General features: G+C 37.4%; 2 protein-coding genes across 2 annotated transcripts in view; one reads left to right on the top strand and one right to left on the bottom strand.

The window, feature by feature from the left end:
• xpr1a (xenotropic and polytropic retrovirus receptor 1a) overlaps positions 1–24254 on the bottom strand; it is a 69392-nt gene extending 45138 nt beyond the window's left edge. The window contains exons 1-3 of the mRNA XM_055050616.1: positions 24242–24254; positions 21277–21833; positions 16063–16114 (exon numbers count right to left, since the gene is read on the bottom strand). Coding sequence (XP_054906591.1) covers positions 16063–16114; positions 21277–21345 — 121 coding nt within the window. The 5' untranslated portion in view covers positions 21346–21833; positions 24242–24254. The remainder of the gene's footprint in view (positions 1–16062; positions 16115–21276; positions 21834–24241) is intronic.
• A 57-nt stretch (positions 24255–24311) lies between these two features.
• The window catches only part of acbd6 (acyl-CoA binding domain containing 6), a 36618-nt gene continuing 35405 nt past the window's right edge, over positions 24312–25524 (top strand). Inside the window, exons 1-2 of the mRNA XM_055020573.1 lie at positions 24312–24782; positions 25400–25464. Of these exons, the coding sequence (XP_054876548.1) occupies positions 24504–24782; positions 25400–25464 (344 nt within the window). The 5' untranslated portion in view covers positions 24312–24503. The remainder of the gene's footprint in view (positions 24783–25399; positions 25465–25524) is intronic.

Genomic DNA, 25524 nt, shown 5'->3' on the forward strand with positions numbered 1-25524 from the left:
AAACCACAACACTGAACATGAGGGATAAAAATACGTGATTCATGGATTGGCACATATCCACAGCACAGACTGATAAAGAAATCTTCAGCAGAATCAACGGATTGACACATTCCTCTGCAGAGCATTTATGCTGTCTGTCATTTTGCCAAGGCCACTAACACAGAGAGGGATGGCTGTTTCCAGGCAACTGGGCAGCAAGCGTCAGTAGCCTGTATCCAAGTCTAGCCACAACTAACCAATCACAAGCCTCAATTTCCACTTTAGCCAATCATAGCTGGAGTCAAGCAGCTGTTCAACAGGGCACAATTATCACATCCAACTAACTCATTATACACCTGATTGTTAGCAGATCTAAGTACTTACTACTCTCAACAGAGTACCTGTAAAGGTGCTACCAGAATAAATTAATCTGTGGATGAAGCATTAATTACAGAGCCTTTTTCTACAGTATTTAAGTACCAACAGTTTTGTGTTAAACAATAATATTTTAACTCTGCTATTAAAATGTTATTTTAAAATATTAGAATATTTTATGTCTTTAACACGTGGATATGCCACAGGGATGCAAGATATTAGACAAAGTTGGAATATTATTGTTGAATGTTATGATGACCGTACAATACTGATAGTGATTAACTCACATTTTCCTGCCTTTCTCTTATTTCCATCATCACATGGGCCCTGCCACTTCCTTGAGCTTTATCATCTTTGTCACTAAAATCTGTAACAAATGTATTTAAGGGTGGCAGAGCTTTAATGCCACCAAATATTGCATCCAAGGAGCTTTTACAATTAGGACACTGGATACATTAATACTACACTAACATTGCTGATGCAATGTATTGTGCAGCTTGACTATATAGCAATATGCTGCAACCTGCATTTAAGTTAATCTAGATCTGAAAGATTTAAGCACAAGAAAAACATCACTTTCTGTAGTTTTGTTTCTATTTGTGAATGTCACATGATGATAAATATTACATGTTGTGTACTTGAATCAGTCCATGTTATCACAGTTATTTTCTTCTCCACTGTCTCTCCCACATACAAGCATCTCTCCCTGACAGACATAAGTTTGGCAGGGCAATCTGTTATCCTAACTGTGGATGACATTTCCTGTGATGCTCAGTTCTCTCTTTGCGTTTGATCCTGTAGGTACAGAGGAACTAGAGCCTACAGGGACAACTCATCTGCTTTTTCTCATTCTCTCTGCCTCTTATCTTCAACATTGCTGCAAAACAATACAAATATTACAAATACAAGCATTGGGAAATACATTTGCTTTCCTCTTTTCTCTGAAAAGGTTTCTAATTTTTACTCTGAATGGACTCCTCGTGGAGTCTAGTGAGATTGTGCAGACATATTTTGAATTAAATGATTCACAGTAACAGGCAAACAAGTGCTGATAGTAATAACATGCTAAGTTTTAAGATTGGGCAATATTTTTAGGTTTTGGGTCAAAATCAAGAGCAAAATTATATTCCAAAAAACAAATGTCAAACCATCTAAAAAAACAATAATTTTTTATTTTAATCTAAAACACACCTTTATGTAACAAATGTATCTTCTTCAAAACTGAACTGATTTTAACTGTTCATTATTTATGCCAAACACAAAAGAAAGCAAACAAACAATGCTTCTAAAAAGGGTTGCCTCCTTTAAAATTCCTCCAAAGTTTATATTAAATAATGAAAAGACAATGTCCTCTCCTGATTTAGAGGTTTTGCTGTATAAAATACCGGTTATTGCTGTAGCTTAGGCTCAGATCTATCAGGACTAGGGTAAAAGCATTGTTTTAGACACGCAGAAGAAATAATAGGAAGAAATTTACATCTGATCTCAGCCAGGTGTGTGTGTTTGTGAGTGTCACTTATAGACAGAAGCCACAGGAGTCATAAAAACAGATAAGTGTTGTGTCAATAGTCCAAACTGAGGTCATTAATCTAAGCAGAACAAGAGCACAGGCTTTTCTACTATAACCATGACAAATGCTGAGAGAGTGCACAGCAGTTGTAGATTAAATCTGCAGTCAGTTTTCCTAGAGGGACTGTTTTGTTAATGTTCTTCATATGTGAGTAAATGTAAAATGTGGACACTATTTATAATTGTTTAGGTGTGTGAATGTTGTATAAAGATGTTGCTCCCAGCCACCAAGCCACGTACCCAACAGCAGCTGCAGTTTCTCGATAAGAGTCACACATACACACAGATATATTACCACACAGACATAGTTCTGTAACATGGCAGCTATTTAAAAGCTAGAGGATAAATCTAGATGAAACAAGGCAGTTTCCAATGAACACATTTTGCCCAATCTCTGAAAAATCCTCCGTCAGGCAGGACCGAAGATTTTTTCCGTCAGGCAGGACGCCTGTCAAGGTCACCTAGAATCCATTATATTATCAGCAAAGTCTAGTTTTATGTATGAAGTCCCACTGATGATAATGTGAGAATACTCATCACTTTCTATGACTAAGAAAGTGATGTGGAAACAGTTGAGGCTCTGTAAGGAAACTGTCAGATACAAAACATAGGAAAAAAAGATTGTTGTAAATACAGAAAATAAATATTATGAGTTGAAAATGACACAAAAGAAAAAAGTCAGAAATAAATAAGTACTTTTGGGTGTCTGTATTATATACATTGTATATTTTATGTTAATATATTGAATGTTTTTCACTTAATTGGTAGAAGCTGCTACTGAAAAAAAGTAATACAGCAAGAATGGTACCAGGGAAAGCACTAGTTTAAATATACTCTTTCTTAATACAACACAGTCACTCAGTTTCAAATCATGCTCATGCATAAATTATTTATGACCAGTCATAGCAGTATGGCTTCAAATAATTGAATGATAATATTATTTCTACCATTATAGTTCTTAGAATAAATTGAAAAGTCATATCAGTGGGTAAAATCTTAACAAAACCAAAGTTTATAAATCGACAAGAATATTTGGACAACTGGATCTCTAATTTGGATACTATAACAATGAAACTACATCAGGCCAACCTTAACTAAAACTTATACCAAAATAGGTACTATATTACCTATTCTCGATAGGTAGTATATTACCAGTTTTGGTAAAAGTTGCCAAAATCGGTAGATATTTTGACAACTTTGTTTTTGTAAATACAAAGTTGACAAAACTTTGTGAATATTTGTTTTTGAATAGCTGTGACATTTAACATTTGACTTTGATATTATTCTCAATACATACAGAAACTCATCTGGGCCATCAGCATAAACAAATGCAAAGTGAATAATGCATGCTGCATAAACCAGTATCATCAATTTTTAATTCAGTTCTGTAGACCATTTTTCTGCATTGAAGTTCTGTTTCCGTTTTTGCATTGTAATGTAACTCTTAATTCATAAGTGGTCCGTCACACTGCCCATTTTACCTTTACAGTCCTGGGAAGCAGGAAGGAATCCAATACTTAATGTTATTAGATTAGGAGCAATTTCCTGACTAAATCTGATTAGGTGGGCACTGACCTTGGGGTGCTTCAGTGTCATATCATTAACATGATTTACAAGAGCAGGAAGCACCTTGTTTATTTTTTTCTCAAAACAATGGCAGATAAGAAATAAAATTATTTAGCACATTAGAAACAGTCTAAGTACATATCTCTACATGCGTGCTCCAGTAGGTATGGAAAGGGGGAGTGAATGTCATACTTAATCACAATCACAATCATTCATTAAAGAAAAAAATTTAGCCAGTATAACAAACAGAAACTATTTCAGTTTACTAAGAATGCAAACTTTTGATTAGGAATCAGTGTTTTATGTTCCTATTACTGACCCAGAAATTTCATGATCTCCCTTCTCTTTAAAGACCCAATAAATGTTATTGTAAACGTGGGCAGTGCAGCGTTTGCTCTAAAGATGGTGTTTAGAAAGCGTATGAGGCACATGGCTTGTTTCTGAACATGCTGTGCAGAATATACATGCATGTGGTATTGCATATAATGTGTGTAAAGGTGTGATGCATATGTGTGAGATTCTTTCACATTGTGTGTATGCCACTGATCAACATGGAGTAGCTGCTCACTAAATGTGTGTATAAAGAGAGGCAGACAGGATCTAACATCAGTGAGCACTTGGGAATTGAATTCCCACTCATCACATTCATAAAATAACCACAAAGTCATGGCTGAATCTTTCAGTGGAATCAGAGTGGTAGATCCATATGTGTGTATGCGTGCGTGTGTGTGTGTGTGTGTTTGCCCAATGACCCTTCCTGAAAACCTTCTAAAGCCCTGCAGCAAATCATACCTAAACACTGTTGTTTTATTTTTCCATGCAATTGGATTCGCATGGATCCAATTCTTGGGGATTGGATCTGCCTCTTTTTAACGTGTGATAAACACACAAACATGATTTGCAGCACATAAAGGTAGCCCAAAATTATGTATACTCCTTGCAGACTTAAGACTCCCACATACTCAAGTGAACTTCTCTCCGTGCAGGTCTGCACATACTCATGGCAGACATGCATTGGACACATCTGTGCAAAGGTCAGTTTTTACAATCACATAATCTGTGTCTCACATTAAACTGCCTGGTAGGAAACAGAGTTCACATCAAACTGTTTAGTATGCAAAAACAAGCTGATAAGGTTGGGAATAGGCGCAAGCCGTCACGATGACGCACAGCGTGACTGCCACTCTGTGTGTCGCACTGAAAGGTATGCAGTTACTGATGGAGAAGAAATGGGGCAACATGCCCAACTACATCATCAAACTCGCTAGTATCCATTTGGATTGAGGGAAATGAAGGAATCTGTTATAAGAAATGCAGGCAATTGGTACACTCAGCTATGAAATGGAGAGGCACTGAATCCACTTTGTTTGAAGTCCAGTCGGAAGTTTCCACAGTCATTGATGATTGGGTGCCCAGTCATCTGCTGGTCCAGTGTGTTTTCTAAAATCCACAATGAATGCAGCCCAGGATGGTAACACCATTGAACCAGGAAGGTTCAATGGTGTTACTGTGCTTGATTGCCCAACAAGCCCATATAGAGTCTCTATGGGGTTGTTAAGAGGAAGATGAGAAACAACAGAAGCAAAAATGCAGAGGAGCTGAAGGCGGCTATCCAAGTAACCAGGGCTTTTAAAACACCGCCAGCAGAAGCACAGCCTTATGATCTCCATGCCACACTGCATTGATGCAGTAATTCCTGCAAGAGGAGGCTCAAGCAAGTTCTGAAATTAGTGGCAAAAAATATTGAACTTTTTCACAATCAATTCTAGTTACATTTTAGATGTAACTAGATTGTTATAAGTTTGCTTTTATCAATTTGTATAAAAATTTTTTTCCTCATCTAAATTACATTTTCTGTGGGGTTTATTCTGAGTTTTCAGAAGGGACCATCAGAAATTCGCTAGAGACCATTATAATTCACAACATCACCCAAGCCCTTTAGTTGCATGCTCTGGCTTTATTGTGTTTGTAACTTGAATGTCACGGGAACAAAATGAGGCTCAAATTATTCCAGGCTCTTTCTGTGGCACCATGGTAACTACAACAGAAAAAGTTACACACTGTTCAACACTGTAGAGACATTAGGGTTGATTTTTAATTTTTTTTTTTTACTATTTTAAAACATACACAATCCCACTGACTCACCCATGAACATTTATAATTTCACAATGCCATTTGCAGGCTGCAATAAAAAAAAATTCTTCAGAGATTAACAATGCTACAATTTTCCCCAGTCCACAAAAAAAACATTAATTGTCAGACAAAACCCTAAAAAACAAATCTTCAATCGTCATTTTATATTAAATGTCTGCTATTACCCTATCAGGGGAACTATAAGCTGTTCTCTGCTCAATTGAGCTGCATATTAATAGGATGATTAGGGGGCCTAATTATCAGAAGGCACTTGTCGGGAAGAGGCCTGAAGACAAAATGCAAAACAGACACAAACAGTTGTTTCTGTTGAAAAACTGCTCAGGACTCATGTCTGTAATGACACAGCTGCTACTGAGATAATTTCTGTGTCAGTCAACGAACACCAATAGACCAGTGTTCTTAACCTGGGTTTGATCAAACCCCAGGGGTTCGATGAGGCAGTCTCTGGGGTTCGGCAGAGCATCTGCCGCAGAGGGAAAGACACTTATGTAAAGTCATGATAAGGCCATCAGAAGATCACTTGACATTGCTTGGCCAATCAGTGCTGCGGGGAATTTAGTGTGCACAGTTGTCAAGAGCTGTCGTAGTTGTACGTCATGTGGTTTCTTTCTCAATATTTTAATCCGTACTAAACATGTCGAGCAAAAAAAGAAAGTGGTCGGACGAATATGTACAACATGGATTCACGTGTATCACGGAACGGGATGGGAGTCAGCATCCCATCTCCATGATATGCAACGCAAAGTTGAATAACTCTAGTCTTGCACCGGCAAAACTAAGGAAACACTTCCTGAAGCTGCATGGAGATGGTGAAAAGTAAAAAAGTATTTTGTAGATTCAAAACAACAAAAAAAACAAATGAAATTTCACATTTAAAAAAATGAAGTTATTAAAAAAATTTTAAATTCTTAAAAAAAAAATCCAAATGTATTTTTAATTAGTAAAATAGCAAAAAATATATATATATGTTTTTGGGGGCTGAAATTATTTTATGGGGCGAAAATATGTTTTGGGGGTCAGAATAAAGTCATACCGTAATTTGTTGTGAGTTCATGCACTGTGTTGGTTTTGTTCTTTGAGCAAGGTGACGTTCATGCATAGCTCATTTTGTGCATTAGTAAAAAAAGCACATACCTATTTCTTGAATTTGGAAAAATAGTCTTAAGTGATATTTTATTCATCACTAAAGAAGGGTTCAGTGAATGCACACATGAAACTGGTGGGTTCTGTCCCTCAAAAAAGGTTAAGAACCACTGCAATAGACACAAACATGCTTGACTGTCAGAGGTCTGCGCATACTCAAGGCGGACTGCAGATTAAATTTTTTCTAACAATAAAATATAAAATATGCATCAGACCACTGGTCGACTTATTGTAAAATGGTCTAAAATGGCAATTTTAAGAAAAGCGGCACAAATCTCAACATGTGAGATTCTTTAAATCTCACATGTTGGTGAGATTTAAGAAATTATTTCATGGTGTTTCTTTAAGTGTCTAACACCACCACCTTTCCCTGAAAACTAAAAAACTTTCTTGTTGTGATCTTATGGCTGCCTCTGAGTGCCAGAGCAAATTTTTTAAATTTCATGGGCATCAGGAGGGAAATTTAGCAGATTTCCCATCTCGCACATTGTTAATAATTCATCATTTAATATAAAGACAGACAGGCTGTCCGGGGGGGAACAATAGTTGTGAATTATTGATCTCTCTCCTCTGGTCACAGGATTATAAGATGATGCAGGGTAAATAAGAGAAGAAATAAATCTAGACTAATAATTTTCTACTCCCTGAACAGAAACCTCACTCCTCATATGAGTTAAAGCTAAATTACAGCACTGACAAAAATGGAAGAGAGTGATTATATACAAGGAATCAAAATTGAGGAATCGCCTTCCTGACAGGCTCTTTCTGTGCTTTCATTTTTTTCACATATTTTATACAAGTAGATGTAACATCTCAGAATAGAGGTTCCCTTAGGATTTAGCTTCCTTTCCTTCAATTATCACCAATGTCACCTTTCTTTTTTTCCATTTTTTTTCTATTTATTTTAGCATCCTCTACTCTACCTCACTTCCCACTGACTTTAAGTCCTTTTGGAACATTTTTCTATTCATCTCAGAGGCAGAAAACATTACCCTAAAAATGTGGTCGCACTTGTTTAACTTTTCTACAGACAAATTCAATGTTTTTTTTTTTTTTTAGTAGTAGTACTATCAGAATTTAAATTGATAGAAAAAAAGCTTGAGGCTTTTATTTGGAAGTCTCAGAGAAAAGTGTTTTGAAGTATGTGTAATTTTCCCTCCACTTTACAATTATGCACTACTTTGTGTGGATGTATCACATAAAATCCTTCTAAGATACGTTGATGTAAGGTGAGAAAATGAGTAAAATCTCAAGTGATATGGGTATTTTTGCAAGGCAAAGAGCAAATAAGCCCGATAATCAAGCATGCATTCATCTTGTGTATCCTTGACTTTCTAGAGGTCAATCTCGTTAAAATATAATAACTGTTCAGTAATCATCAGTAGATAAGGAAAGGTCATTCTAATAATTTTCAAAACACGGTAATAGTTGTCAGTTGGAGGCAGTGACACTTGTAATATGCTCAATAATCATCTGAGAGGCAATACAGCTTTATAAAGAGGAAAAAAGAGAGCAATGTGATGCACCAGCATAACCAAGTTTTCATGCCTTTGAGTCAGTTGAACCAAGTTCTCTCCAGAGGCAGTAATCACCTAAAATATAAAGAATAAATTAAACCATTCAGCCAGCATGTTTCATGAGAAATACAACGTTTTCAAACAAAACAGATAAAGTGAGCTGAGAAATTTAAAAATAACAAAGTCCGGGACTAGAAATTTTAAAGGAGATGTAGAAAAACACAAGTCAGGGGTTTTCCTCTTTATAGAGCACTAGAAAAAATAAAAATACATCAGCATATGGCACTGTTGTCATCACCCGTGGTTCACAATCACACCCACTCACTCTACATAAAGCAGCTACCTCTGTGAGCGTGAGTAGCACTAAAAGCATACATGTGAAAACCTATTTTATCTAGTTGTATGTGAGCGTGGCATAGAGCAAAGACACACTGGACATGAAAACACCAAACCAAAGATAAAGAAATACAAAGTCTTGAATCTGTATTTTCTCCTTGTCTATCATTATTATTTTTTATTAATCATTCATCTGGTCTGTTAAAACACAGATGTGATGTGAGTGATGTACATAACACTGAAAGCTGTAAATTAATTTTCAGCACATTGTTTTAATTGCTACAATAAATTCACAAGTTTTCATCCTGCAGAGGCTGCTGACCTGTTGGCTGTCAGCCAAAGCTGTCAATTAAGATTCTTAACATTTGATTAATGAAAGAACTTATCTAATAACTGGGGTTACCTTATAGTTTGCAGGATCTGAAAGTGCTAAAACATGAAAAATAATCAACGACGACTGATCTAATTATATTTACATGCCTTCCATGCATGAGATTGCTGAGATCACTGATGCTTCAAATACCTGATCCCTACTGGGCTACATGGCAGCCAGATTCAATAATCTATATTTTAATTTTATTTCACATTTACAGAATTGCGTTCTTATTGGAACAAAGAAAATTAAAAAATACAAGAAAAGATACAAGCTTTATTTCAGCATATGTATGTCAGCCCTGTGAGTTTCTGTATTGCTCTAATGACCTGTTCAAGGTTCGATTATAGCTGGAGATAGGCGCCACCTCCCCTTGCACCTTGCAAGGAAAAGTAGATATAGAAATGGATGGACAGATTTTTTTTTTTCATCTCTTTGAGGACTTCTGCACCTTCTTTCTTTGTGGCTGAAGAGATGACAACTGCAGTCTAATAGTGTGTGCAAAATAGTTGGAAAAGCATATCCATTTGCACTTTGTTTATTCCCTGCAGCATTTCAGCCAAAGAGGTGCAGATGTCCTGAATGTCTACATAAAGTGCGAACATGAGTACAGGACCCATGATGAGCCTTCAAAACCCTCATAGTTCTGCTTAGGAGGTGTAAAGGTTTATGACTTCTCTACTCCTTTGAGCACCATTACCCTTTCCTTGACCTTGGTCCCTCACCCATTGCCTTTCCAGAATACACCACATCATGATCATTCTTCCATATGTCCTTGTCTCAGCAACCTGTTCTTTTTGGAAGAATTCCCCACACAAAAAAAAAACATAATTTTTTTAATCGGTTATTTTTAACATTATGATCCTATCTAAACAAACTCAGTTTCTCCTCAGTAGCTTTTTCTTCTGCTCTCTCCTCCTCAACTTCATTCATGCAGGATCTAATTCATCGATGAATAATGGATGGACAGATAGAAGACTTTCATCTGCTGAGGTTCTTTTTCTCTCACCGTCTTTTTCTTGCGGGATGACTATCGCGCTAATGCAGGGCAACATGCATTGGAAATGTGCCCAGAGACCTCCCACTCAGTCTGTCTGTCTGCTGTGCAAAGGATTTTGCTTCTTCTCCTTCAGTTTCTGTTCCATTTTCCTGGTCCACACGAAACCCTGACAACTGCTATCAATGTCCCTTATTTTTAAATGGATACCATTATTATTTTTTCATCCACCAAGGCAAACACAAAGCCCTGACTGTTCTCAGTCTTTCTTCATTTTCCTCTTACTCAATACCTTTGTCATTGCTAATTACCTCAGTTCAATGAGTCCCTGACCTTGGAATAGCAATCCTAGGTTTGTATTGACCCGGCTCCTGCTGCATCTTTTCCCTTTTGAGACTTCATCAAATGACTAGTATATAACTTCCATAGCTCGAAACTGGCCTCAGAGCTGAAGTTTACTTGTTTTTGAGCTGTATAAGACAGCATTCTGTGGATTTAGACTGATTCATTTTGACTATATTAACTTGGGTGGCACCATGATTAAGAACTACACATGGAACCAACCCCCACAAAAACTCACCAGTTAGTGCTTGAGGTGAGCATGAGCAGCAGCTTGTCAAAGAAGCTATCAATAATGCAGCTGGGGGGAGACCCTGGCTGCCAAACTGTCCCACCACCCCCTCTTCTGCCTGTCTACCTGTCTGTCTGCATGTCCATATGTCCCACTTCCAGTTCTGTTTTTTATCTCTCTGACTGGCTGGCCCCTGGAAAACCTGCCTGGATTTATCTGTATGTATAACAACAGAGATGTGTGCATCTTTAATCTCAGGCACATGTGTTTTTGACATGCTTGTTTTAGGGAACCTGAAAATATTTATTCATGCATAATTCAACTGCAGATGCAAACATGACCCTGATCTGTTTTGGTTGACATGTGCAGATTTTTCTTCAACTAGGATTATTTCTGGGGATTTTGGATGTACTAATGCAACTGTATGCACTTTGTCTTCATCTTAAATGGATAAAATTCATTTATGAAACAAAGACTTAGAACGAGAAATTATACATCAGTATTTCTAAATGTACATCTGAGAAGCAAACTTTTTTTGAAGCTCAAATAAAAATTGTCACATAAATTGGAATGTAATTTTCCACATGGGGCGCAGGACGACTGCAACAAAGAACAAGAACAGTAATAACAGTGGCTCTTCACACATGTATGCATGTAGAATAACAATCAGCTCTGTATTATACAGCCAAGCAGCTTTTCAACTAACCCCTCATCATGGGTGTGAAAACAGCAGACAAAATGGCGAGCGAGCAATCACCATGGACAGTCATATAAGAAAACTCTACCATGATTTGTATTCATTGCTCATGCTGGTGCTTTGACTAGGCATAAAAGGTCCAGACACAAACACAAAAATATTCATTAGGAAATTGTTTAGATTGGCGCTTGGTCAAAATGGCTGGGTATTGACCAAGTGCCTGGTGGCTGACTTTTCTGTGTATAGTTTAAAGCTTGACTGTTAGTGCCAAGAAGACATAGGCCAAGTATCAACATACCAAGTAAATCATGATAAACCAAGAATTTGTGGTTAAGAATAAGTCATGCTTTTAAAAGCAGCAAAATGTTCTATCATATCATCTCTACTGTTTGAAATCATTTAAAAAGTAAATGACAGAGAAATTGACAACAGTCTTTATACAGAAAATAGAGTGATGTGGCAATTCCCGTCACACACATACTGCTGCACACTGTCATTGGCTAAAAACCCTTCGTCACACCTCCCTTTCTCATAAGTTAGACAAATTGGGATGTTTTGAAACATTGTGGTCGTGCAAAAAAACAGTAATGGGTGAAAATTAAAGACACACCCAAAGCACATTTCAGCAGCTGAGTACAGGCTTTCAAAAAGATCAGATTTTTATATATATAAATATATATATATATATATATATATATATATATATATATATATATATATATATATATATATATATATATATATATATATATATATATATATATATATATATATATATATATATATATATATATATATATATATTTTTTTTTTTTTTTTTTTTTAAAGGTAGAATATTACAGGTAAAAAACACTTGAAAATGTATTTAAAATGTTCACATTTTGATGTGTTTGCTTAAGTCTGCAGCCTAAGAAAAGATTGACCAAGAACAAATCCATATAACACCAACATTGTAATAACAAATACATTATATTTTGGGAGCACTCGGAGTGAGCTTTCATAATCAGAATTAAATCAAATTAATCAATCACATCACAGTATAATTTTACTCAGGATCATCGTACTAACACGTGTTTATCATTTATCATAACATCCTGTTCAGTTGTGTCCTATTGAAGCTTTATCACAACCAATGGGAGGAACTAAACAATTATGGGAGATGAGAGAACAAAAACAAGTTGCAGTGCAGGACGCTTTGATGGAACAGGTGTCCAAGATAGAACAATGAGTGTCTGACTCTGAGGTCAGTTTGTTCTCACCTGATGAGTGGTTTTATTCATCTGTACTTCTATCTCCAAGGGAAAGGACCCTTTCTGTTCTTTATTTAATTTTTCCTACCTTTTGAAATATATACCTGTCCTGGCTCTCTCTGTACTTTTTTGAGACACTAGGATGCTTTAAAAACTCAACAAAAATATCAGGCTATGCTTGTAAAATGTTGATATTTTACAGATGTGCAGCTGTGGATACTACTTACATGTCAAATATTACATTCTTGAAATAAAATCCAAAACAAGTTAATAGTTTGAGGTATACTGTTTTCCTGCTTGTGACTTACATGGGCATCAATCATGAGAAAAAAAACTGGAAAATTATTTACAGGCTAAAAATGTGGATGTCAATGTTAATAATTAGCAGCCTGCTATAGCAACATTGAGGACTGAGCTCACTCTCACTGTGTATTAACCAGCACCATCAATAATAATCTAATCCACTGCTCAGCAAAGTAGCACAGTCCTGCACAGATAACATCAAAACAATGCATTGGCCATTAAGAGGGTGGTGGTAGAAACAAAGACCGTGAATGAAAACATGAATGAAACACATATGAATGGCTTCAATATCAAAATACAACATAACTCTGAGCATGACTCCAGATACTACTTCACGCCTTTACAGAATGCAGATCCATCTTAAAGCTTTCCATATAATATCATAGCACTTTTATCTCCCTAATAATCAGGGTGATTGAACTGGCGTCGCTCATTCCAACGGATAGAAGACTGGGCACCAGCTGTTCTCTGTTTACCACTGGCACTCAAAACATGACAGGTGTGCTTTCATTACAGCTATACATGGAGCAAAGAAAATGGGTTCATTAAGAATAAAGATTTGAGGGATAAAAGATCATGAAGTAATTTCAAACAGATATTAGATTTTAATTATTTTAAATAGAGTGGTTAACAGAACACTTGGATTTCTGCTTCATATTTCTGCACAGGTTCACTGCAGTGATGGTTGTTATTGTTTCCTAATATTGTGCATCACTAGTCTTCCAATCTGTTAACAATATAAGGAGAAAGAGACAGAGGAGGCCTTGAAATGTGCTTGCTTAGCACTCACCAACTACTGCACCGCTCACATCTTAATCATCTGCAGCAGGGTGTCCAGTAAAGAAACGGTGTGGGTGAGCAAGTTCTTATAATTCAATAAACTGTCTCCCTCAGGCAAACGATACACTTTCTGAATATCAATGTGCTGAAGCATGAAAAAAGACAACAACAAAAAAAAAATGAAAAATAAGAAGACAGTTACAAATCCTGGTAAATAATTGTACCTTCAGTAGAAAGTAAAAAAAATAATAATTTTTTTAATACAGCAGGTAGGTTTGTATTCCTCTAACAAAGAACATTTTGGAAATTTAACACAGTTGCCATGAAACTGTTCAAGCACCATGTGTTTTGTGAAACTACACAATTAGTGATGCACTAGTTCTGAATTCAAGCAAAATGTTGATAGTGATATAATGTCAAAACTCCCGTTTTTACAGCCATCATTACAAACTGACTTGCTACAAATTTCAAAAAAGAGTGAAAGTATTAAGAAAATCGACTGGTTTGTCCTGCTGTAAATTTAATCTAATGTAAGAGAAAGTGCTGCAGTCAACCTATATTTAATAAGACCTGCTGATTTTATTTGTCTTATGAAAAAGGAAAAAAACCAAGGCACAAGAGAATGTATTTCTCCGGGCTCAATAATGCTATTTGTTTCTGCAGTTGCTGACATTACAGCCTGTTTCCCCTGACAATACCAAATCAAATGACAATTTTCTAATGTCTTAAGAAACTAATTTTATCTAGCAATATTAGTCCTATAGATTAAGTACATTTGTACTTCAATTTTCTCATCTTAGGATTACACTTGCACCCTGCAATCTCTCATAAGTATGTCTGCTTTAGTTAAGACTTATAGATATTACGATGAATGTTTAAAGGAATTAAATACACTAATCTAAAAAAACAAACATCCTATTGATTACCAATAGTTGAGAATCAACTCAACTTGTGTTAAATTCAAAATGTTGCATGTTAATCTCTAATCAACAGTGAAAAAAAATGCTAATAAGGATACTAATGTCTATGCAAATGCATTCTGTGCAAAAGTGTGATATGAATATTAATCAAGTTGATTGAGCGGAGAAATTTGGAAATGTTAGAATGACACGACTTGAAGACACATTTCTATGTTGACTGACTGATTCTGTCTCTTTTTAAAGGAAATTGCCCCGTATGTCATCCGAGGCTGACAGAAACAGAACATTGACCTATGACTACAGTTTATACACAGGACAGGAAATAATCTATCATGCACACTGAGCCTGCCCGGCAGCTCCTAGAGACACTAGTCAAACGATAGACAGGCCTCATATGTCACCATCAAGGCATGAAATGTCTATTCCAGAAATAAATGCAGGTTTTAAAATCATGTGTTATTTAAATCTCATTTCATCAGGAAATTCTCATTGTGCATGCCAAAGGTCTCATTTTACACCTGCAGCAATCAAAAAACTGCAGGCAAATTTCTGAAACTGATTTTATCAAGCTAGCTCACACTCCAGCTTTCATACAAACTGAAAGTTTGCTCATCCCAGTGAGGTTATGATACACCTCTACTGCTCATGGACAGAGTCACATCTCTCTCTTCCATATCAGGGCTTCACAGTGAGCAGAGCTGCAGCTCTATGAGGGGACCTGAAAAATTGAGCAAACTGCACTATTTTATCTAAAACAGATAACAGAAAATGGCAGAAGTCATGTTTGTGCTGCCACATGTAGGTCAAGTACTACTATTTTTCTCAACTGGACGTGGCACACGCTATCAGTCACAGCCGGTGCAGCCATGTCATAAAGTATACTTCCACCCTGCAACTACAGAAAGTTGTTTCCCTCCACAAATGGCCATCTGAAATAAAAAGCAAATGGATTGAATTCTTTACCTCAGTACACATCACTTGCAATCCAGTGGCACAGAGTAATCATAGCCAGTGCCCTTCCTTATCTTTGCCCTGGTAGCAGCAATACTTTGCAAAGCTGGCACTGAACCTAAGTTCTGTTATACCACTCAGTTCTGCAGTGCATGGCTCTAAACAATATAGGATGTTTTAGCAGTTGAAAATGTATTTGCTTCATGCAGACACATCCACTTTCCTATCAATTTTGGAATAAAATAAACATTGGAACAAATGTATCCATTAACTGTATCAATCATCCAAGAAAACAAGTCAGGTGTTTTCTGTCTTCTCATGTGATGTTACCTGTTCATTTAAGCAGTGAACAAAGTGAAGGTAAAGCAGACAGTAATGATATAATAATTGACTCTGGTCTTGTTGAGTCACACAGTGGAGAGTGTGGCAACAAGTTAGCAGTAATTTGAATCTATTTTTAGCAGATGAAGGGCTGTTATTCTGGGGATGCCCAAACAGGGGGCATACAAGTGTGTCTGAGAGAGTTTCTGAGAACCCGTCTGTGTGGTGGGTTTGTTTATCCAAACAGCGAGGGTCCTTACCTTCTACGGACGGGGCTTGGTCCTGGGCCGAATACAGCATTTCCTTGAAGGCCTGGTGAAGACATGAATGTTAAAATGATGGATGGCTGTAGATATGCACCCAGAAAACATAAAAGAACTCATGTTTGCTTAAGGTTTACATCTCTGTGTTTTAGTTAAGCTTTTAATTCACCCACAAAATGTGACCTCAAGAGTCTTGACAACACAAAACATCTTGGATTTATATCAATGTACACACAATTGAGATTAAATTTTAATCACTTTAGGTCACTCAAGTCCAATCCAATCAGACAGATTCAGGTCATTTATCATTTATATCATAATTACTCTGCCACATTCATTTGATCATTCAATAACTATTTGTAAAAGGTTTTCAATCAGTTGTTGTTTTTTTATCTGCTGTTCTGTTTGAAACATTGCTTACCAATTAGAGATACAGATTTGACTCAATGCGTGTTTTAAATTTCTATAATGACACAAACAACCATCACTATAGATCAGAACAGAACCTTTCATATGTGCTGTAACCAAAACCCTGTGACTGTACACAGTGCACTCTTCCACTCACAGTAAACAGGAGTATTTAAAGTGGTGGGACATCTCAACTGGAAATACTGCTGCTGTAAGGGGCATGTATGGACAAGCAGGGAGCCTCGGCACATTTTAAAGGTTGCTCATGAGAGATACAGCAAACATGCAGCAAGCAGGTGGTAACGTAACTTATAAATGTAAAGTTTTAGTTATCTGAGCTTTTAAGATCTAAACATTTGAAAAAACAATTAATATATGTTCCCTCAAGCAGCTTTTCATTATAAAAAAATTTAAATAAGATGCAGAAATATGAACATCCATATGACAAGCTTCTAGTGCTGAGCCAAAAACTAGGTTGGTTTCCAAAAAGGTCTGCTGTCACTTCTGTCTTGAGTTTTTTTTTAAACAACAAAGCAGTGAGGGAGCACTGTGGGAAATCCTATGTGTGGGTGAGAATTACTCAAAAACAAAGTGCATTAGGCTTGTTGATAGCTGATACTAATGCCCCCCACCCCCTCAAAACAGGAGCAGAAGGAAGCTTTGGCACTGACGCGTCCACCAGGAGCTAAACGCTTTGTTAAGTAGCATTGGAGCACTCTAAATTCAAATTCAAAATTACTTTATTGATCCAAAAGGGAAATTAAATGCTGTTGTAACTCATATTAGCCCAGGTTCTTCAAAGAGTTGTTGTAGATGCTGGGCAGGCAGGAACTCCAATAGCCGTCTGTATTACAGTGAGCCTGAAGAAGCCTCCGACTGAAGTCACTCTGTTGTGGTAGACTCATTCAGAGGATGCTCAGGGATGTTCATAATTTTACTGATTTTATGAAGAATCCTTCTTTGCACCAGCATTTCCAGAGCTTCCACAGCAGTCACCATAACAGTTTATCACGTTGTCTACTCTTTCTAAGTCACTGGCTCTGCCCAACAAATGATGGCAGAAGAGATGAAGAGATTACTACACTACAGACATATAGGGAAGATGATAGGTTGGCTTAAGACTAGGACACCTGCCAACTGGTTTGTAGCAAACTCTGATATCTGACATAAACCTGCAGGGCTAAGCTGTAGGCCATGGCTGTTATAAGAAGCGTTGTGAGTGTGGCTTTGAATGTAACTGAGTTGATCCAGCAGACACTGCCGTTTTTATTTGCCTGTGGACAATGCCAAAGTCATGTATTATGAGAGTATCAGCATTAATGATCGTGCAGTAATGTGGCACACTTAAACCAAACACAAATACAGCACAAGTACTGGGATTAAATCTCCCCCTCAAAACAGAAGAATGGCTTCATAATGAATATCTTTGGAACAAATCCTTAAAAAGCCGCAATGTGTTGAATTTAAACTAACCAACACATTTCAGTGGCAGACAGCTATATAATCACATGCAAGTGACCCTTTCCGGGCCTGAAGAGATCTGTGGCTCAAACAGAAAGCCAATGGATCACTTAAAACGGCAGCTCCATGTCTAAGTGGATCTGTACATTAAGAGGAGTGGAGAGGATGGGAGGAGAGGCTGGAAAGAGGGGAGGAGGAGGAGTGCAGAGGGCAGGTCTGGTAAGGGACCAGATGTCTTCCCAGTGGGGGAGGAACGGCGAGGTGAGGATGGGAAGGAGGAGGGAGGTATAGAAAGGAGGGGGGCTCTCAGCAGTTGCCATGCAATGTCTGTTGTATACATAATGGTCATACTGTAGTATTCTGCATATGAATAACATTTCTCCTGCTCAGAATACATCATTTATGTAGTTACAAAGCCTAAACCACTACACTCAGTCTAATTAAGATAAAGGCGAGGTACAATGCTTGACCTTTGAACACACTACAAGCTGGTGAAATCACATCTATGTTCAGTTTAAATTGAGACAGTAATTTAGTTTTTAATCTGTAAACAGGAGTCATGTTGTCTCCTCCTCATTGGGTTTTCAGGAATGATTAGACGGAACAGCCAAATGCATATGAAGACCTTGTTCTCTCGCCCACACACAAACATACCTACATCTTTTTCTCTTATGATGTTTTTCAGACTCCACAGCTAGACAAAATACAAGTATATTCAACAGTTATAATCACATCTGGCTATTGTTTTCACCTCCGTATTGGACGTAAAATGTAGCGGGAAAGATCCAATAATTGTTCATAAGGTTAAATTAATTGCTTAGTTATAAGATTTACATTTAAAGGAAAAATCTTTCTCATCAATATACATCTACTGTCCTTCTGGACAAAACTCTTGGGATGGAAGGACATGTACCTACATAACAAGCAGCTGCTTAGCATACAGGTTTATACCTACAGTCCCACAGGATAAAGCACACACCTAATTATTCCATCGCTCAATCGTCTTGTCAATGTTCCCACATTTGAATGAAGTGTCTCACCAACTAAAGGCATTGTTTGCTAGAACACTTTGCCACATTTCTCTAATCTGCATGGAAACTGGTTGACCAATCTACCCAGACTGCGTATGTTTTTTCCCCCCACACAATAGAGCACAGAAAAAAAATGAAGAGTGAAAACTGGGCAGTGGGTTAATTAATGTCAGCACACAAGAGATGCAATGTCACCTACAACTATATTCAGTCTGAATATGAACAGCTGTAATATTCCACCCAACCAAAGACACGGCTATGTGAACAGGTGTCGCTTTTTCTGCATTGTGTCCTGGTGAAATAAACACCTGCAGTGTTGAGACAATATGTTAGATTATCATTCAATACTGACAACAACATTACATTACAGAAATGATGTTTTCTGTATGAGACTACATACTCTCAGACACCCTGTGGATATTCTAGTTTATAAACAATAAGCTTTGTGTGCTGAATGACTAAGAATGACTCAGTTTATGTTTTTTACTGTTTGAACTTATATACTGACTTTATAATTGAGTTACCCATGATCAGCACAAAGCAGCTATCGAGCTGCCACCCACTCAGGTGCTGATGGTGTTTACAGGTCAGACAAGGACCGAAGGCTTCTCGGCACAAACACATCCTTGGTCCACAGTCTGCATCTTAGACTGGAGATAAACTCAAGGAATATGAACATTTCTGTTATTTAACTATTTACAACTAAAATAGAATCAAATATTCAACAACAAGATGTTTACAGACTGTGCTTTGTAAAGACATGACATACTAAAAAGCATGATATACTCAATCAGACTCTACATGATTGAGTAGAGAAATTCTACTCAATCACTCTAAATAGCGACTGAGTATAATCTCTTTATATTATGCATTAAATAAACCAGCTATAACATTTATTTTATGACAGCATTCATTGTATTTGGCCAAAATATAATGAAATTATAAATGTAAACATCAAATTATAACCATTTGTCAACATGAAGCCGAAGCACGGAAGATGGAAAAAAATTCTATCATCCATCTCAGGTCAGTGAGTGCTTTGGCAAATACTGGAGGTGTAAAATGGCTGGTATGGCCATGCATCTGTCCCCAAGCTCAGTGTGCTTCCCCATATAGATATAGCGACACTATACAGCCTTTGAGTGCATGTGTATAAATTAATAACTCTGTTAAATTTAACTCTTATTTTAGGAAGAACCTTTTCCCACTGCATTTGATAATGATCAACTTTTTGTCCTCCTTTACGGGTTTATCTAAAGATACGTTAATTACGCGAACATGGCAGCATGTCATTTGTCTCAAGATGGAGAGCTCTCCATGCCTACTGAAGGACATCAAAACTTAATATTAATATCCAGCACATGTTACCAAAATAACACTGTCGCAGAGAGTTCCTGTTGGGTCTGGGGTGTAGGTTGCACAGGGTGACGAGGACAGGGTCTTTGTCTATAATTCATAGAGCTAAATGGAACTGAGCAGCATGTCTGCACCAAAGCTTCAATGGTAAGAAGTAGGTTGTGAAAAACAACATGCTCCCCAAGTCCTGTACATCCTTCAACAAAGAGCATGAGTATTAAAAAGGATCTACCTCTTTATATCTGCAGACATCTCTAACAAAAAATATGACAACAAATATGAAATATAATTAAAGGGGCAACTGTCTCTGCTTAAATGTAGCAATTTTGATGCCTATGACAAATTAGAAAAAAAGACATGATTTTTAGTTTTTTATATTTTTTATAAGTGTAAATTTCCAATTTTGCAACAAATTATAGCACAAATTGTGAGATAACCGCATAAATCAACTAGGCACACAAAAAAATTTAAGGTTTATTCCTGGGATCTTAAATAAAAGAGAGTGCTTATTTCAAAAAGTATATATATTTGCACAAATACAATATTAGGAATGACCCAAATGAAAGAAAAAATGTTTCTACAATAGATATTGACCAGGAATTCAGTTGGTAAAGAAGCTGAATAGTTCATTTCAGGTGTTTTAAATTCAGCTACCAACAATAAACCCTGAATGCTCCCTTTGGCTCTTAACCGCAGTCAATTCCCCCTCCATAAACAATAGGGCATCTCTTATCTTTCCAGTCCTTTAATGCCCTCAAGAGAAGGATAAACTTCAAGAGTAAATATAAATTTACAAAATACGTAAAGGTGCTTTTGAAAAGAATAGATATGATCATAATAATTTTGTTACATTTTAGTTTCTTTGAAGACTTTAGAAACATAATACATCTTCGCCTGTGTCCTCATCCAGCAGGCATTTATTTTTACACAGCCTGCAATTTGTATTTGACTGTACCTCATAGCGAAGATATTGTTTCCTCCACTCTGGGGTGATGTGGGACGAAAGATGCTCCGCGAATTTCATTTTTCCCGAAACAAGTGTCCCTGAAAAGCTTTGTTAAATCCGAGAGCGTCTCCCAGTCCTCCCCGTCGACGCGACTTTTGTTCTGTCAGGCAACTTGCTGGCTCAACATGCGGTGCGGAAGCGCGCCTCTCGCCGCTCCTTCTCACTTCACTTTGGGCTCGTCCCGCTCAGTGCGCTCCGAGCGGATCCCGTCCCGCATGCTACTTCACGGGCACCGGGGCGATGACAGCGGTCGCTCTTTAACAGGTGGCCCGGCAGCACAATGTGAGACTGGCTCAGTGACTTTCCTCGGTCCCTCCCTGGGCCGTTCTGGGGACATTGCTGACGGTCATGCAGTGAAACAACACTGACGTGGTTGCGTCAGCAGGGCGCGCTCTGGCACCGGGCGCTCTTGGGACCTCCGGATAACTGTTGCTGCTCCAGATATCTACTACTTACTTTAATTGTGTTCTTATAGAGACCTTCTGTACTGCAGTCTGGAGAGTTGTCTGCAATAAAAAAACAGAAATTATGTTACACTCTATAAGTGAAGAAGAGGGACTTTCTTCTCCAGCTAATTCCCAGATGAGACACGTGCTCAGGTTTGACACTAAACAAGTGAATGCAACAAATGAATTAAGCATTAAAGGTAGCTCAAACCATTGCTGTCTAGTGAAGAAATAATGTCACGAAGCAAGAAGTGTATTTGTGCGACTTTTTTTTCATAATCTTTTTCTTCTGAATGCTATATCTTTCATTTTCTTTTAAATACAGAACAGCCAAAGTATAAACTTATAGAGTCGAATGTTTTTTTCTGTAATTGACTCGTAATCTCATTAATTATCATGGATAGGACTGGCCAATTTTATTTGCAACAACAAATTGGATGCTTGAGTTATTGTTTTGCTTGTTTGTATCCCATTATAAAGTTCTACAAGAACAGGATAACAAGCAACCCTTACTTTTATCTTTTTAAAAACTTTTCATCATGCTCCCCATCTGATTTTTGACTGATGCAATAAAAAAAGAAACTTTAATGAGGGTGGAAGAAGAAAAACAAATTACCGTACCTCAAAAAGTTGGGCTACTCTGAATGATTTCAGCTTTATTATACAGATTTGAACCCTCGCTCTGGAAAAAGTTGCCAGCAATGTAAAATTGTTTGAAGCAGGGTGGGCTATAGCATGTAAATTCATTCATTTGTTTTTTATCACATGAAAACCTTTCAGATCAACACATTTTATAACATTGGATTTTAGACAAAGATAACCTTCAAATACTGCTGTACAGCAAAATGTTCAGTTTCTGAATGTCCAGCCCCAGACCATCACAGTACCACCACACTTGATTGATGGTATGAATTTCTTTTTTTAAGAACTGTCCCACTTTGAACTGTCCCACTGATACCATTTTTCCCAGTTTTTTTTCTTCTTTGAAAATGTTATAGCACATTTCATTCTATAAAATCACAAAGTGCTTCACAAGAGAGAAAAATAATAAGTGAATTTAAAAAAATATATGTTTTCAACTGGACTTAAGTGTGTCTCAAGTCCAAAGGCAGAAAGTTCCACAATCTGAGGCCCTAAAGAGAAAGCTCCAGTGGAAAATGTTGCCTTTTGCCTTCATCTTAAGGGAAACCTTTTCCTCCGGGTAGCTATAAACACAGATCTTTACTAAGCCCAGCCACTCTTGTGAAGATTCACCACTGTTCCATGTTTTCTCTATCTGTTGGCTCATGAAAAATAATACAAGATTACTCCTCCCCGATCTGCAAGTGAGCAATGCCAGTCAGCTTGTTGTAAGGAGACGAAAGTTTTCTCTTTATTACAAGACAAATTTTCTTGTTCGAAAACCTTTACAAACAGGTTCATGGTGTGCAAACAAAAGGAGGCATAATTCACCTCATTTCTTGGTGAGCTGTGATCAGCAAGTCTGTTATTTTAGCTGATTGCAGGCTCTAACAGCCTGACTAATTAGCCATCTACATGCATGTTTCCTGATTTGAATAAATGCAGTTAGGTGATGTTATACATTTTTGTTTCAAAATCTTTGTGGTGATATACTGATACTGTGAAACTGGTATTTTTTAAATTAAGATACTGTGAGAATCTCATGCCTGCAGATATTTAGGACTTTTGTAGAATCTGCAAAATGTAATATTCATTGTGACTATGCAAAATAAATGTATTTGGGTAACCTAATAGTACAAGCTTTGAGAACGACCTGAGTACATTTTTAAACATTTTGACCAAAGCCTTGTTTTAACTAGTGATGGCTGTTCCAAAAATCACTCATCATCACTAAATGCTTGTTCCAATAGCGCCATCTCCTGGATATTTGAAGCTAAAGCTTGTCACCCCGACGACCTTTGAAAACATGAAAAGTCAAGGTGAAAAAATAAATACCTACCAAATTTTGATTAATTAATTTCCCCCAATTGCTATGGCAGCTTTGCTCTGAAGAGTGTGTCTATTGGATAACATTGATATAAAATAGAAATTAAATAATTTACTAATTGCTAATTGAGCACACGGGAGTTTAATAGGAGTCTAATAGTTGTTTAGTTAGCTAGCTAAAATATTACAATAAAGTATAGTCCGAAGGGCCTTTTTATTGACTATGCACTGTAGTTCATAAAATACAGTAAAACTGTATCTTACAAAAGAGAAATTGTTGTCGCTCCTAAATAATGTACCAGTAAAGCTGTTCAGATGTTACAAGAGATCCGATTGCTAACTTAAGAGTTTGTAATGAAACATTTACTTAAATTTGTTCTTCTTTGTCTTCTTAACTTGACTTATGCGTCAAAAACAAAACATCCCACGGGACGTTTTTTTAATTATTATCATGTAAATGATATTATTTTTTAGACATTTTAGTTTAATTGCTACATTCTCTCTGATGTTAATTTTCTTACCAGCGGAACGTTTCGAAGTGGAACCAGAACTATTCTCACTAGTCGATGGTGACACTCCGGCGCCGTTTGATGACAGTACCAGAGACGGACCAACGGCAGAAACAAATCCCTCTCTCATGGAATTTTAGCGGGTTAAATGGTAAATTCTCGTTTAAATTCGTAATTGATTTGCAGTTCGCCACCGCCGTGCCTCTCTTGTTAATATTCATCTCACGGGGGAGGAAAAACAGTCGTCTGAGACGGTTCGTTGTAAACAATAACAATGGCCTCTGGTTCCCCGTCGTCCTCTCCGGACACTGCGACGGGCTCCGGTACGGATCCAGCCCGGCCCGACACTGGGGAGCCTCTTGGGGGAGCGGGCTCAGACTCTGATTCGGACTTGGGTTTGAGCAAATTTGACTGCAGCGCCGTGGGGGTGGGGGACCAGCTGGAAGGAGAGGAGCTGGAGCTGGAGTTTGAGTCTGCAGCCGACCGCGTGAAGGATCTGATACAGACAGCCAGCAGGGACCAGCTGCTCTACCTGTACGCCCGCTACAAACAGGTGTGTGTGTGGGTTAAACCAAACTGTATTTCAGTGGCATCGAAAGCTGTATGTTGGATGTAGGTAGTGACACCATGTGGCTTCACGCAAAAATTGCAAATCTTTGCTACAGAGTCTTGCAAGTCCATTCAAACATCTTTTAATTTTTTCCACTTCGTGAGGTTATCGGATCTGTGAATACAAATATTTTCTCCCCTGAGTCTCACCTTTTTTTCAACCTCTGAGAGCTTCTCTTTCAAGCACCAGCTTTCCTGTCCCTGCTGAATAAAAGCCCTCCCACAGCATAATGCTGCTACCACCATGTTTCACTGTTTGGATGATGTGTTGAGTCTGATTAGGAATGTTAGTTTTAGATATACAGTGCTTTGTTTAAATACCAAAAATCAAAGCTGACGAGAGCAGAAGTTCCCCAAGTTAGGATCTTGACCCCAAGAGTGATCAGAAATATGTAAGCCTAGGGCTTTGAGGACCTCTTCAGGATTTAACTCAAATACCAAAGAATGACAAGAATGCATATGCCTTTTAAAAATTTAGTTAAAGATTAAAAACTGGACTTGAAAATAAATAAAAACAATATGATGGCCATTATGCAAGCTAATTGTTTTTTCCTCTAAAAGGTCAAAGTTGGAAAGTGCAATACATCAAAGCCTGGCTTCTTTGATTTTGAAGGACAACGGAAATGGTAAGTTAAGAACTCTCATTTTCTGCAATTTAACAAGTGACATTCAGTTTTTATGAAAAA

Source organism: Poeciliopsis prolifica, unplaced genomic scaffold (assembly GCF_027474105.1).
Source record: "Poeciliopsis prolifica strain line A6 unplaced genomic scaffold, Auburn_PproV2 SCAFFOLD002, whole genome shotgun sequence".
Lineage (NCBI taxonomy): Eukaryota > Metazoa > Chordata > Actinopteri > Cyprinodontiformes > Poeciliidae > Poeciliopsis > Poeciliopsis prolifica.